This window comes from Camelina sativa, chromosome 9 (genome assembly GCF_030686135.1).
Source record: "Camelina sativa cultivar CO46 ecotype springtype chromosome 9, ASM3068613v1".
Taxonomy (NCBI): Eukaryota; Viridiplantae; Streptophyta; class Magnoliopsida; order Brassicales; family Brassicaceae; genus Camelina; species Camelina sativa.
The window spans coordinates 22,648,919-22,664,466 of record NC_141888.1 but is presented as its reverse complement, the minus strand read 5'-3'; the positions used below and the strand labels follow the sequence as shown (position 1 = coordinate 22,664,466).

Here is a 15,548-nt window from a genome sequence, read left to right as displayed (position 1 = left end):
GGCGAAACAGTTCTTGAGTCCGAGTCGTCAAAAAGGTCTAGGAGAGATGGTGTATCCCGCGATACCACTGAGATTGATGACTCATACTCTTTTTCCTACAAGACGAAGGATGAGCTGTTCGTTAACAACAGAGTTGCTTGTGGCGAGCTTGCTAGCAAGATTCGCGGCTCCTTTGACCCGCTTCCTTCTGTGGATTCTCTTTCCAATCCTGAGATCTACAGATCTTGGGCTCAAAAACACTTCCAGGTCGGTACTCTTCTTGGGTTTTGCGTTATTCTTTAGATTATTATATTGATTGCTCACTCATGTTTTTAGGAGGCTGGAGGTGTGAACCGCATGGTCATCTCGTACGAGCGTCGCATTGCGGAGTTGGAGAAGGGCCTAAATCATCGCAGAGAGCTAGACAAGGAGAAGGAGATTTCTGCCGCCCTCGCGAAGCAGGTGGCCGAGCTCAAGGCTTCTCTTGATGCTTCCCGCTCTCATTTCGAGCTGTTGGAGGCCCACCATGCGTTTCAAAGGACAAAGATGAAGCAGTTGTTTGATGAGCGGTTGCTAGCAGAGCGGCAGATCGTTAGCGCCGAGATTGCTGGCTACAGGTCCCGTATTGAGAGGATGAGGAGGCACATCATCGATAACAGGGCTGCGAAGGAATCTCTTCTAACGTTGAGACAGGTGACAGGTACATATGAGTGTCTCAAGGAGTTGGTGAAAGGTGGTACTGTCGTTCCTTCGGCGACGATGCTTGGTTTGGAGTCCGACATGAAGATGTGGGAGGACAAAGTCTGCAGCTTTGACATCATTGACATTCCGGATAGCGATCTAGAGGCTTTCCCAGAGTCCATGGTCGTCGCGGAGGAGGCGATAGGTCCTGCGGTTGCTATTGAAAGCGATGAGGTTCCTGCGACCGCCGGAGAGGGCGCTGAGAGTACGCAGGTTGTTGTGGTAGGGGTGCCAGCGACCTCCGATGCTCAGGTCACTGCTGACCAGTGATTTGCTTTGATTTTCTTGTATTTGTTCGAACTTATTCCCGTTTTGTAGCAGTTGTTGTTGAGCCGTTTGGGCGATTGTATTTTACTTTATGGATATTTATGATCAGATTTGTTTCATCTTACTATCCTTTTGGTTGCTTGTGTGTTGATCATTGTGTGGGCATGATTTTCGAGAGCCATTGGATTGGTCATTTCGTCTCGGGAAATTGCGTCCTTTGTTCTATAAATTGCCTTCCAGATTATTCTCTTATCACCACATCACTTATTTTCTTCAGGAAATAACTTGTTTGTTAAATAAGTGAGGTCGCTGTTATGCCTGTAACAACGCGGTTGGCATGGTTGAGGAGGGTTCGAGAACGGCTTGCCGCGAGGTACATTCGCTCTCCTAAGGATCAAATCGAGGAGGTCGCCACCGATGATTATGTAATTCGTGCAGAGATTGAATCGTATCATGCTTGGATCCAGAGGTTAAGGGCGTACATCATAGTTCTTCGACCTCAGTTCGAGCGTGTTTTCCTGTTTTGCCGTGTAGATGGGACCATGGAGTATCTCGAGCTCTTGGTTGCTGATAGACTCTTTATTTCGAAATGAAGAAGGGACCGGCAGCTAGAAGGGCTTTCGCGCTGCGAGGCGTTAATGGGTTAGGTGGAGCTTCCTGATCTCCTAAAGGGCAATCTTGAGCCCCTCACAAAGAGACCCTTCGAGGATCAAGCGGAGATCGCAGTTTGTCGGGCTCGTATTAAAAAATTGCGTCGCTACATAATTCATCTGGAGAGCACGGACCATATTTTTTGCGAGAGCAGCCGTGCTGAAGGAATTTTCTCATATCTCGAGAAGATGGTCGCTAGGGGTGCAGACGTTCCGATGAACATGTTAGAAGAGTTACGGGGAGAATGCCAATTTTGGCACGTAAAGCTTGGTGAGCTCAAAGTCGATGAGCCTTCCAATGCCGACCGAGGAACTGAAGTCTGAGCTTGGAGTTCGTGTGGCGCTTGCTTGTTTTGTTCAACTTCCTTTTCGTCGGGTGTTGCTTTTTGTTGTTGTTATGGCTTTATGTAATCCTGGATTTTGGAATACATGTTTGGGTGTTATTATGTTTTCTGTTTCTTTTCTTTCCTGTCTTTCGTATCGAGATGTATTTTACGGGAAGACGTCTCTCGGCTTATCCTATTACGTGTGTCGAATACCAAATTTTAAGGTGGTAGTCGAGATGGGCTCGTCGTACCTAAACCTTTTAGGGTGCGGCTCTAGTGTCCGGCTTATCCTGTGTGCGCCACGAGATCGGCAAGAGAGTGCAAGTAAGGATTTGGCTTTTACAAACTTGACCGTCTGCTAGCTGATTACGAAGCTGGGTCGCCTTTTTTTGCAGGTTATTTAACCGCTGTATCCATGACGAACACATTTTAAATCCTGCCCTTTGCCAAAGGGTCGATGTAAGAGCTGGACATCTCGTTAAAGAGACTCGTACGAGAGAGCTTGTTTGTGGTTTTGAGTTCAACTTTTATTTTTTAATTTTGTTATAGTTGTGCCTTGTGATGGACTGCCTACGTACCCTTGAAAAGGGATCAAGCAATTCGTAGTTATATTACAAAGGAAGAGCTCTTGGGAGTACGAGCGTTTTTTTTTTTTTTTTTTTGGGCGCCTTCCACTTGTTTTAGTAGTAATAAGTTTGCTGATAAGTTTGAACTGCTCGATAGGTTTGCTTAAATCCATGGAAAGAAGCTAGTAAACTGCGGGTAGCGGGGAGTAGACTTCCTTAGACGAATTCTCCATTTCGCGTAGTAACCTTCGAACTGGAGAGAGGTGAATTGCGCGCCATTGTCGGTGAAGATTTCATAGTGAATTTCATGCCGACAAATGATATTTCTCCATACAAATTTTTGGACTTCTTTTGTTCCAATTTTCGCATAGGACTCGGCTTCGACATACTTGGTGAACTAATCCATAATGATGAGGATGTATTTCTTTTGGCGAGATGCAGGGAGGGGTTTGACGATGTCCATTGCTGCTTGCATTTCGCGACAGATTTCTCGCAAACGTCGTTTATCGTTGGCCAATAATGACCATTTTTGCGTATTTAGAGTGCGAGCGCGCGCCCTTCTGAGTGATTACCTCCTGCACCCTCGTGAACTTCTCTCATCATATCATTAACTTGGTCAGGACCTACGCAGGCCAAGAGTACACTGGATGCGCTCCAGCGGAAGACGCCTCCACGTATGAGTGTGTAGTGCGCGCAGCGAGTCCGAATGTGAAACAACCCTTCCCGTTTTTTTTTTTTTAATAAATAAATAATAAATAATAATATAATTAAATAACTACAACTAGTGGTCCCATACCCACTAGCCACCTAACCACATTCACAATCCAACAGCGGAACCACATACCAATAAATAACCAATAAAACAATATCCAATAACCAAATAAGTAATATCCAGCATTAATCCCAAACAGCATAAATCAAACAACTAGCAATCCTAACAATGCTCTAAGACTCAATTCTAGCAACCTAACAATGCCAGATAACCATACAATCAAGTCCCTAGAACATCCTCCTCTTCATTGCCTTTGATTCCACGATCACACTTTGCCTTTACCTGCACCACAAACACAAATTGAGATGCATGAGTATTTGATAAACACTCAGTGAGGCAATCCTCCCATCTACTGGGCTATACACACAAGCAATAAGATCTCTACATGCCACAAACAACAATCAATAAAACAAACCAGGCAATATACATAGCATGCAACGACCATCGTAACTGAACAAGGGGTGTCGACCGACACCAGATGGTGTCGATCAACACTGACTATCTGGTGTCGACCGACACCAAACTGGTGTCGACCAACACCCTGCCCGACACTCCCGAAAACCCTAGTTTGCGTCGACCGACACCTCCACATGGCATCGTTCGACACTCGGTAAAGTCCCGAGCCGTCCTCGCGTTGGTGTCGACCGACACCCCAACTGGTGTCGACCGACACCGATGCCGAGCAGCGATTTTCCCTCGATCAGAAACTCCGAATCTCGCCTCCAAGCTTCTCCAATCCGCTCCTTGCACTCCCAGAAGCCAAACCCAGCCCAGACAGCAACGAAATATCATAGAGAACTCAAAGAAACAACCACATAAGCACCAAATCACATAGAATCTAGAGATCTTAGCTTAGATAAGCCATGGTCATGCACTCACCTCTTTGCAGGAAGATTCTGACCAACAAGAACGAATTCCCTCACTCCTAGCAAGCTTCTAGCACCTTCCCAGCCTTGGATCTCCCAAGAACAGCAAGGAATCTCTCAATCTCTTCCCAATAGCTCAAGAACACTCTCTCTTTGTGTTTTCTCTCAAAAACGGCGCATAAGACAAAACAACACGACCCTAGGTCGTTTTCTTCCTTTAAAACTCGATTTAGGGATTCCCTAAACCAACCACGCAAACCGGACAATTAAAATTGAACCGACCAAACCGACCACAATTGGTGTCGATCGATGCCTCACTAGGAGGTGTCGATCGACACCCTTACCAAAATACCAAAATTTGGTTTGCGGGTGTTACAATTCTCCCCCACCAATATGGATTCGTCCCCGAATCCCGCAATACCGTCCATCTGCCAAGGACCTCCGTGCCACCGTCTGCACGGCCCGCACGTCCCCAGACCGGACTAAACACCGTCAGCCAAGGTTTCCCGTGCCACTGTCGCAACAGCCCGCACACCTCCGACTGACCCTCGAGGTCTCTCTCTAGCCAATATACTCGCATCATAAACACTATTTGCTCACAACTCAGTGCTTCCCCCGTCCGTGGTCGCAACCATCAAATCATGCCGGCTCGCTATCAGGCCAACCGCCTTAAGCTACGGCATCCAGGAAGTCACACACACACACACACTCCCCCCGCTCTCAGGTCGCAACCTTCGAGTCATACCGGCTCACTGCCAGGCCACAGCCTACAGCTACGGTATCCAGGGAGTCTCACGCGCCCACTCCCCCCGCTCTCGGGTCGCAACCCTCGAGACATACCGGCTCACTGCCGAGCCGCGGCTCACAGCTACGGTATCCAGGGAGCCTCACATATCCCGCTCTTGGGTCGTCACCCTCAAGCGCGCTCTCGGATCGTCATCCGAAGCAACATACCACTCCCACTCTCTGGCCACAAAGTCCATCGAGCTATCGGTATCACGTGAGTTAGGCTCGCACGGCCTTGAGCAAAAACAAACACTGATGCCAACGAGTATCTCCCGGCTAGATCTACCTCACATTTCCACAAAACATTCCCATTTTAGAAACTTTCTATTTATGGAAACCTTCCTTTTGAGGAAACTTTCTATTTATGGAAACTTTCCAAAAATAGAAACCCGAGCTATTTCTCTTTTCCCATGACAACAACAGTCAAACATAAAGAAAAATACTCATCTTATTAATCTCAAAAAAATGTCATAATCGTTACAATCTCAACGAAATTACATCGTAAAAAAACCAAAAATACAACAACCGGAGCAAACAACCCGCATCCCGAGCACCACCTCATCTTGATACTTAGTCGCACAACCAACCACCCCTAAGCGACCAAATATCAAGAGAGATGGGCTGGAATACTCCGTACCCGCTCCAGCCGCGGACTACAACTCGGACCCGGCTAGACAAGCTCAAGTCGCGGTCTGCTTCTCAAACCACTTCTTAAACCTTGCCTTCATCCTCGCCTCGGGCTCCCAAGTCTGCTCCTCTACTCCGTCACAGTCCCACAGGACTTTCATCAAAGGAATCTTCTTCTTCCGAAGTTCCTTGACTCTCCTCTCGAGCACCCTCACTGGTCTCGCCTCTAAAGTCATGTTAGGCTGAAGATCCTCAGGAATCTTAGCCAACAACTGATCACCCTCGTGAAGACACTTCCTCAGCATCGACACATGAAATACCTTGTGGAACGCACGCATAACCTCAGGCAACTCCAACCGGTATGCCACTGGTTCCACCCGCTCAACCACTCTGAACGGACCCATGTACCTCGGACTCAACTTAGTCTCTGTCAATGACCTGTTCGGACCCTGTAACATGGCCATCTTGAGGTACACTCTATCACCAACCTGAAACTCAAGATCCTTTCTCCTCTTATCAGCATAGCTCTTCTGCCGATCCTGAGCCTCCTTCATGTTCAGCCTCAAAACCCGAATCTTCTCCGAGGTCTCCTGAACAAAATCTGCACCAAATATGCTCCTCTCCCCCACCTGAGTCCAACATAAAGGTGTACGACACGGCCTCCCATACAGGGCCTCATAAGGAGCCATCCCAATACTAGCCTGGTAGCTGTTGTTATAAGCAAACTCCACCAAGCTCAAGTGATCTGTCCAATGACCACCCCAATCCAGCACACACATCCTCAATAAATCCTCCAAAATCTGGATCGTCCTCTCTGACTGACCATCAGTCTAAGGATGATAGGCTGTACTCATATGCACCTTCGTGCCCATCTCCGCCTGAAATGCCTTCCAGAACACCGAGGTGAACTTGGAATCTCTATCAGACACAATACTAGCAGGCACACCGTGCAATCTGACTATCTCCCTCTCGTACTTCTTGGCCAAAACCGCTGCTCCATAAGTTTTCTTGATGGCCAGAAAATGCGCAGACTTAGTCAAACGGTCCACAATGACCCAAATAGCATCAAACGTCCTCGACACAGGTAAACCTACCACGAAGTCCATCGTGATCAAATCCCACTTCCACTCTGGAATGGGTAAACTCTGTAATAAACCACCAGGAACCTGATGTTCCGCCTTCACCAGCTGGCAAGTATCACACTTTGCCACCCAGTCAGCTACGTCCTTCTTCATCCCGACCCAGTGATAATACCGCTTGAGGTCACGGTACATCTTGGTCGCTCCTGGATGAATAGAGAACTTGCTCGAATGAGCCTCTCTCAGTATTTCCTGCCTCAAATCCTCACCCTTGGGCACACAGATCCGACCATGCACAAGGATAGTACCATTAGCAGAAACCTGATACTCTGCACCCGCAGCCTTAGAGGCATTCACCAGCCCCTCATCACTCTCCTGAGCTAACCTCACTCTGCTCAACAAATCTGCTCTATCAACTGCCTCCAAACCCAAAGGTTCTTGTGAGATAGCACACAAACTCAATGCACTAATCTCACCTACCAATACCTCCATATCCTGCTCCTGAGCCGAAGCCACCCGCTTCCGACTCAAGGCATCTGCAACCAGATTAGCTTTACCAGGATGGTAAGCTATGTCCAAATCATAATCCGCTACTAACTCCATCCAACGCCTCTGCTTCAAATTCAGCTCAGGCTGAGTAAAAATGTACTTCAGACTCTTGTGATCTGTAAATACCTGTACCTTCCCACCATACAGATAGGATCTCCAAATCTTAAGAGCAAAGATCACTGCTGCCATCTCCAAATCATGAGTAGGATAATTAGCTTCATGCTTCCGCAACTGCCGCGAAGCATAAGCTATAACCTTCCCCTGCTGCATAAGTACACAACCCAACCCCACTCTAGAAGCATCTGTATACACAACATAAGGCTCGTCCTGCTCAGGCAATGCTAACACCGGCGTGGTAGTCAACATCTGCTTGAGACTTGCAAAACTTGCCTCACACTCTGGTGACCACACAAACGGGACATCCTTCCCTGTAAGCTTAGTCATCGGCTGAGCCATACTCGCAAAACCCCGAACAAACCTCCTGTAGTAACCTGCTAACCCCAGGAAACTCCGAATCTCAGTGGCACTCTGCGGCCTCGGCCACTCCCTGATGGACTGAATCTTCTCTGGATCCACTGAAACTCCCTCAGCTGAAACAATATGACCCAAGAACCCCATCTCACGCTGCCAGAAACTGCACTTACTCAGCTTAGCAAACAACTTCTGCTCCCGCAGCTTCTCCAACACTGCTCTCAGATGTACTGCATGCTCCTCAGGACTCTTGGAATATACCAGGATGTCGTCGATGAAAATGATGACCGACACGTCCAGAAACTCCTGGAACACGCTGTTCATCAATCTCATAAACGCAGCTGGCGCGTTTGTCAACCCAAACGGCATCACCACAAACTCATAGTGCCCATATCTCGTCCTGAAGGCTGTCTTCCTCACATCTGCCTCATGAATAGGGATCTGATGATAACCTGAAGCCAAGTCGATCTTGGAGAACCAAGTAGCACCCCTCAACTGATCCAACAACTCATCAATCCTCGGGAGAGGGTACTTGTTCTTCACAGTAACTCGGTTCAAACCCCGGTAGTCAATACACAACCGAAAACTCCCATCCTTCTTCTTAACAAACAACACCGGAGCTCCCCACGGTGAACAACTAGGACGGATAAAACCCTTGCCCAACAAATCCTCCAGCTGCTTCTTCAGCTCTGCCATCTCTGCTGGAGCCATCCTGTAAGGAGCCTTGGATAACGGTATCGTCCCCGGTTCCAGCTCAATGGTAAAAGGATCCGACCGAGATGGTGGTAATCCCTGCAATGACTGGAACACATCCTCAAAGTCCTCCACAACCGGAATACCGCTAACCGTAGACTTCCCCACTGACTCTGGCATAGATAGTAACCAGATAGGCCTCACGGCCCTTCTCGATCATCTTCCCTGCCTGAACGGCTGAGATCACGAGACTCCCCGAAGTCGGTCTAATACCCTGAAAAACCAACTTCCCTCCTGGACGCTCAAACTCCACTCTACCCCGATAGCAATCCAAATGCACCTTATACCGATGCAACCAATCCATACCAAGAATGACGTCATACAACTCCACTGGACTGATAAGCAAATCCGCTGGCCACGACTCTCCTGCGATCTGAATATCAACTCCTCCAGCTCGTCCAATAACCCTCAGAAACTTGCCTCCAGCAACTCTGACAACTCATGAACGCTCTCCAGAATCCCCACTGATCCCCGCACTCACGGCACACTCCGGAGTAATGAAGCTATGAGAAGCTCCAGAATCAAACATAACATGGGACTTAAACCCGCCCACCAACAAGGTCCCTACACAAACCTCATGTGTTGAGAACCTAACACTTGACCACAAACAAAAACAAATATAATCTGAACAATTGAATTGACTAAGTTCAAATCTCATAGGTTATACCTGTGATCGCTCCTGCACTAGTGCCACCGGGCTCCTGAGTCGAGTACACCTGAGTCGTCGGCTCAATCCAACCCACCGGCTGCACACCGTGCTGCACACCCTGCTGCACCCCTGGCTGAGCTCCAGCCTGCAACACTGCTACCGCCCTCTGCTGCAACTTGGGACAACGAGGCTTGATATGCCCCGTCTCCCTGCAGTAGTAACACACCCGAGTATCTGTCCGCGGCTCCGTCACCGCCCGCTGCTCTGTCACTGCCCGCTGCTCACCTCTCTGTGGACAGTTAGACACCTTGTGGTCCCTACTACCACACCCAAAGCATTTCGCACCCCGTGCCTCGATCTCTGCATAACATCAAACTTCCTCTTCTGCCCCTGCGCAGGCTTGCCGCCCTTGCTAGGAACAGAAAGCGGCTGAGACTGCTGTGGCTGCACCGAAGAACTGACCACAACCACCTGTGACCTCAAGTCATCCTCTATCCCAGCTGCAACCTCAACCAGCTCTGCTCTCGTAGCATAGCTCCTCACTCTGCACCGAGTCCTCAAATCATCCCGCAGAGCCAACAAAAACCTCCGCACCTGAGCCGCCTCTGGCTCCCATGCCCTGCCTGCATACCCCACAAGCCGACTGAACTCTGCATCCAGCTCCCGCACTGTACGGTCCCCCTGAGTCAAACCCAAGAACCGTGCCTCCATACGATCAAGAGCCTCCTGAGGAAAATACTTGGAGTTAAACTCCCCCACAAAATCTCCCCAAGACATACCCCTCTGCACCCTCCGTGCTGTCAGCGACCTCCACCACACACGAGCATCTCCTGACAAGTAAAACACTGCCAGATCCACCCTGTACCGGTCGGGACACCTGAGCGAAAGGAAAATATCCTCCATCCGCTCTCTCCACTCATCCGCTACACTCGGATCGGTACCTCGTGAGAAATACCCTGCTCCCACATGCCGCAGCTGCTCCATCATCCGCACATACTGAGCATCCACAACCTCGGCCCCCGGCTGCACACCTGCCTGCAAACCCGCCACAGGCTGCACCGCTGGACCCTGCCCACCACCCACGGGCGGCACTACCGGATCCTGCCCACCAACCACTGGCGGCACTACTGGATCCTGCCCACCAACCACTGGCGGCACAACTGCTGGAAGTCGCTGCAGAACCTGAGCTAGCAAGTCCATCAAGACATCCTCCCTGCCTGGAGCACCTCCCGCTGCAACCCCCACACCCGGGGCAACACCGTGACCGACACCGGGCCCATCCGCCCTGCCGTCACCCAAACCAGCCTGGTCTCCAGACACACTAGGATGAACCTGTGACTCCGCCACCTCCTCACTGGCCATGCTCTGGGTCACACTCACACTGGCCTCAGGAACCTGACCTCGTCCCCGACCCCGACCACGACCACGCCCACGACCACGACCGCGACCAACAGCATCCTCACCTCTAACCATCTGTATCATCCAAGAACAGAAGGCTAAGCAAACAATAATTCTAATACACAAGAAACACAACTTACCGTGGAATCACAACACAGGCTCGAAGAGGATGTTCTAGGACTTCATGCCACACTCAATTGACCGACTCACACAATCAATCATAGCATGGAATCCTAAACATCAACAGCAAAAGCACAATGAACCCTAGTCCTAGAACCGTAAGGGCTCTGATACCAAAATGAAAAAACCCTTCCCGTTTTTTTTTTTTTAATAAATAAATAATAAATAATAATATAATTAAATAACTACAACTAGTGGTCCCATACCCACTAGCCACCTAACCACATTCACAATCCAACAGCGGAACCACATACCAATAAATAACCAATAAAACAATATCCAATAACCAAATAAGTAATATCCAGCATTAATCCCAAACAGCATAAATCAAACAACCAGCAATCCTAACAATGCTCTAAGACTCAATTCTAGCAACCTAACAATGCCAGATAACCATACAATCAAGTCCCTAGAACATCCTCCTCTTCATTGCCTTTGATTCCACGATCACACTTTGCCTTTACCTGCACCACAAACACAAATTGAGATGCATGAGTATTTGATAAACACTCAGTGAGGCAATCCTCCCATCTACTGGGCTATACACACAAGCAATAAGATCTCTACATGCCACAAACAACAATCAATAAAACAAACCAGGCAATATACATAGCATGCAACGACCATCGTAACTGAACAAGGGGTGTCGACCGACACCAGATGGTGTCGATCGACACTGACTATCTGGTATCGACCGACACCCTGCCCGACACTCCCGAAAACCCTAGTTTGCGTCGACCGACACCTCCACATGGCATCGTTCGACACTCGGTAAAGTCCCGAGCCGTCCTCGCGTTGGTGTCGACCGACACCCCAACTGGTGTCGACCGACACCGATGCCGAGCAGCGATTTTCCCTCGATCAGAAACTCCGAATCTCGCCTCCAAGCTTCTCCAATCCGCTCCTTGCACTCCAGAAGCCAAACCCAGCCCAGACAGCAACGAAATATCATAGAGAACTCAAAGAAACAACCACATAAGCACCAAATCACATAGAATCTAGAGATCTTAGCTTAGATAAGCCATGGTCATGCACTCACCTCTTTGCAGGAAGATTCTGACCAACAAGAACGAATTCCCTCACTCCTAGCAAGCTTCTAGCACCTTCCCAGCCTTGGATCTCCCAAGAACAGCAAGGAATCTCTCAATCTCTTCCCAATAGCTCAAGAACACTCTCTCTTTGTGTTTTCTCTCAAAAACGGCGCATAAGACAAAACAACACGACCCTAGGTCGTTTTCTTCCTTTAAAACTCGATTTAGGGATTCCCTAAACCAACCACGCAAACCGGACAATTAAAATTGAACCGACCAAACCGACCACAATTGGTGTCGATCGATGCCTCACTAGGAGGTGTCGATCGACACCCTTACCAAAATACCAAAATTTGGTTTGCGGGTGTTACAGAATGCGTCCGGCTTCTCATATGTCCGAGGGGATAATACCATCTGCAATATAGCCGCCTGTTTCGTGTTGCCAATCGTATGGCCAGTCTCGGGGTACGGGGTCGGAATTAGATTATCCTTGGGATGATGACGCGGGTTCTTCCTCGGCAGTTCCTTGCTCGACAGGTCCTTGCTCGACAGGGAGATTGGGTAGTGCGCCGGCTGACGGCTCGACAATGAGCAACGTGAGGAATGAAGTGCTATCATCCGTTTTTTGCTTCTTTGAGGCATGAACATTGGAAGTTTCAACTCAAAAGTATTTTTTGCTTTTTTGAATCTAGAATATCGGGAATTTCGACTTGAAGGGAACTGTTGGGGGCATCTAGGCCGGCGCTTGTCGAGAGATCGATGCAGGGTCGTCGATACTCTCCACGGGGATGATTCGGCAAAATTCGGGATTGACCGGTGATGCGAGGACGGCCAGCGCGTTAGCCGTTGCGTTGTCGCTTCGAGGGATTTCAATCAATTTAAACGACTTGAAAGAACCAGATAGATCTTGGACGACCTTCAGATAGGCGTTCATTCGGTCATTTTTTTCTTCATAGTCGCCATTGAACTGGTGGGTTACCAGCTGCGAGTCGCAGAAAACTTGTAACTTCTTGACGCCAATCCCACCGGCTAGTCTCATTTCTACGATCAATGCTTTGTACTTGGCCTCATTGTTTGATGTTGTAAAGGCGAGCCTGAATGACTGTTCAAGTACTCCACCTATGGGCGAAGCGAGGAGTATGCCAATCTGGGAGCCATGTCGGGAGGATGCACCGTCACGTGCAGCTTCCATTTCTCTTCTCTTGGAGCGCCTAATTCTAGCTCGGGAGAGAGCTCGACCAAAAATCAGCAAGTACTGTGAATTCGCGCAAGTGCGATTTTTATATTCGATGTCGTACTCGCTTAACTCCACCACCCACTTTGCGAGGCGACCTGACTGGTTGGGGCTGTGTAGTATGATCCGCAAGGGCTGATTGGTTAGGACCTCAACATTGTGAGACTGAAAATACGGTCGCAGCTTTCTAGCCAAGATGACTACAGCGTAGGCGAGCTTTTCCAAAGTGAGAATGCGGAGCTCGGCTCTGTCAAGGGTCTTGCTAACATAGAATATCAGGTGTTGTTTACCCCTGTCTTCCTTAATGAGTATGCCGTTGACCACCGAGCTTGAAACGACGATGTAGAGGTACAACATTTCACCTTGAGCGGGTTTTGCCAGGACGGGGGAGTAGCGAGATAGTTCTTTAATTCTTGAAAGGCAGCCTCACACATGCCGTCCTATTCAAACTTTTTATTGCTGCGAAGCAGCTGGGTAGAACGGTAAACACTTGTCGGTAGATCGGGAGATAAATCGATTTAGGGCGTCTATTCGTCCGGTAAGACATTGACTTCACGAGTGTTCCTTAAAGAATGGAGGTTGACGAGCGCCGAAATTTGTTTCGGGTTAGCTTCGATACCTCTCTTGGTGACGAGGTATCCTAAGAATTCTCCTAGGTAACATCGAACGAGCACTTAGCTGGGATCAACTTCATATTATATTTGTTACGCTGCTAGCGCTCAATGATAAAGCAGGTCCTTGCGACTAGAAGCTCTCTGCATAAAATTTAGATTCCTCTAGAAGTCGGAAACTTGACGCATTGGTATATGTGGACGCCACGGCTTTCATCCTGTGCAGCCAGGGTGTGCTTATTATTATGTTGTACACAATCGGTTTATAAACGATGGCCAAGTTGATGCAGTGCATCGTTCCCGCCAACGTAAATTGGTAGCATGATTGTTCCTACCATCATGACTGTGTCATTGTCGAATCCAGTGAGAGGTTGAACACCGCTAATAGCAAGTCGACCTCCATCTGTATGTGCACGTTTTTAGAAATGACATTGACCGAGCTGCGAGTGTCGATCAGGATCTGGGTGACCATACTTTTGGCCTATCTTCATTTCGACCACCAGCGGGTCGTTGTGCGGTCCAGTTAAGTCGGCTGCGTCGGCTTCTGTTAAGACTATTGGCTCCGAGTTTTGTAAGGGCTGTGTACTGCTGGCTAACCACCACACGTTTGACTTCCTCTGTACGGCGATATTGCTTTAATTAATCGGACCGAGTCTTGGCAGAGATGATCTCGAATCTTTAAAGAAAGAGGACGCAACATACCAAGCAGAGACTGAAACATATAAGAACAGTAACGGAACACTCGGTACACTTGAAGAGGCGAAACGTAGTAGTTACCAGAGAACACTCTCAGGTGCACTTGAGAGTCCAAAAGCCAACGTGCCAGAGAATTCAATGCTACTAAGGATCAACTCAAAGAAACAGTCGAAATCCTTACAGTTGGGCCATCAGCTATCGCTGAAATGGTGTACCGGAGCTGGTCCAAGGATCGGTTGTGCAGCTGATTACCCGGTTCAGCTCAGAACACAGGCGTTGGAGTTTGTTAACTTGTCTCCTAGATACCGAAGCAGCACACTTTCTCAGACCGGGAGGCTTGATGTCTGATCAAATGTTGTTTTAAGTAGTAGTTTAAGTAATCCATAGTCTCTTCTTCTGTGACTTTTATTAACGTGTGAGTTTTATCTAAAATTTTTGTTGTGTTTTTTTCACCTGGATAATTTGAAGTAGAAGTAAGAGAATGAGATGTCTTCTATGTGTAAAAGATATTTTCACTGATAATAAAGAGAACCTTTTACAAATTTCATCAGAATGCCATAAGCTAAAATGCCTAAAGAGTCAAATATTTTATTTTATTTTTCTAAAATTGATTTTTGAGAAAATTAGTTAGTTTTTGTTATAAATAATAACTACTCCCTCCGTTTCAAAATATAAGATGTTTTGAGTAAAACACGCATATTAAGAAATTACCACTTTAAAAAAGTTTAACCAATTATAAACAAGACTGCATAATATAAAATATTAAACTAATCTAAAAGTTGCATAGAAAATTGAAAATATCTTATATTGTTGAACAAATAATTCTCTAAAACATCTTATATTATGAAACGGAGAGAGTATTATACACCTATATGTGTATATAATATACTATGAAGAAAAACAAGAAATAATAAAGAGAAGGAGGAGAGCTATGAGAGTGGAGTAGAGTAAAAAACCTTGTACTATTATTGTCTCCCTTTCTCATGTTTGTACAATTCCTATTTATAGTGGAGTAAAGAAGTTATGAGTCATACACTTATTAACTTGGTAATGACAGATGTAAAAATTGCAATGACAATTACAATGACATGTGTTGATGGATAATCACACTTGTTTTACAATAGTTTTCAGTAAAAGAAAACTACAGTAAATTGTTAAAAAGAAGAGTTTTATAGAAGAAACAAACTAGTGTAATTAACACATGATAGCTTTTAAGCCAATTTATTTCACAATAAGAGTAACTAGGTACCAACACCGCACTATGTGCGGGATAAATCAATTTAAATAAAATATTATAAGCAAAATTATTATTTGAGA

The 15,548-nt window shown here is 47.3% G+C and overlaps 2 protein-coding genes across 2 annotated transcripts; one reads left to right on the top strand and one right to left on the bottom strand.

Annotated features, from left to right (window-relative positions):
- Positions 1-6: 6 nt before the first annotated feature.
- On the top strand, positions 7-1,111 carry LOC147938548 (uncharacterized). Its single transcript, XM_087464400.1, has 2 exons — positions 7-246; positions 316-1,111. Exon 2 carries the CDS (start codon positions 337-339, stop codon positions 988-990), a length of 654 nt encoding a protein of 217 aa, XP_087320526.1. The 5' UTR covers positions 7-246; positions 316-336; the 3' UTR covers positions 991-1,111.
- Positions 1,112-12,423: 11,312 nt separating this feature from the next.
- On the bottom strand, positions 12,424-13,281 carry LOC147938547 (uncharacterized). Its single transcript, XM_087465674.1, has one exon. It carries the CDS (start codon positions 13,279-13,281, stop codon positions 12,424-12,426), a length of 858 nt encoding a protein of 285 aa, XP_087321800.1.
- Between the last annotated feature and the right edge of the window lie 2,267 nt (positions 13,282-15,548).

What these genes read in the sequence shown, in the direction of transcription:
- LOC147938548 (XM_087464400.1), top strand. Translation starts at nt 337, where the DNA reads ATGGTCATCTCGTACGAGCGTCGCATTGCGGAGTTGGAGAAGGGCCTA.
- LOC147938547 (XM_087465674.1), bottom strand. Translation starts at nt 13,281, where the DNA reads ATGTTGTACCTCTACATCGTCGTTTCAAGCTCGGTGGTCAACGGCATA.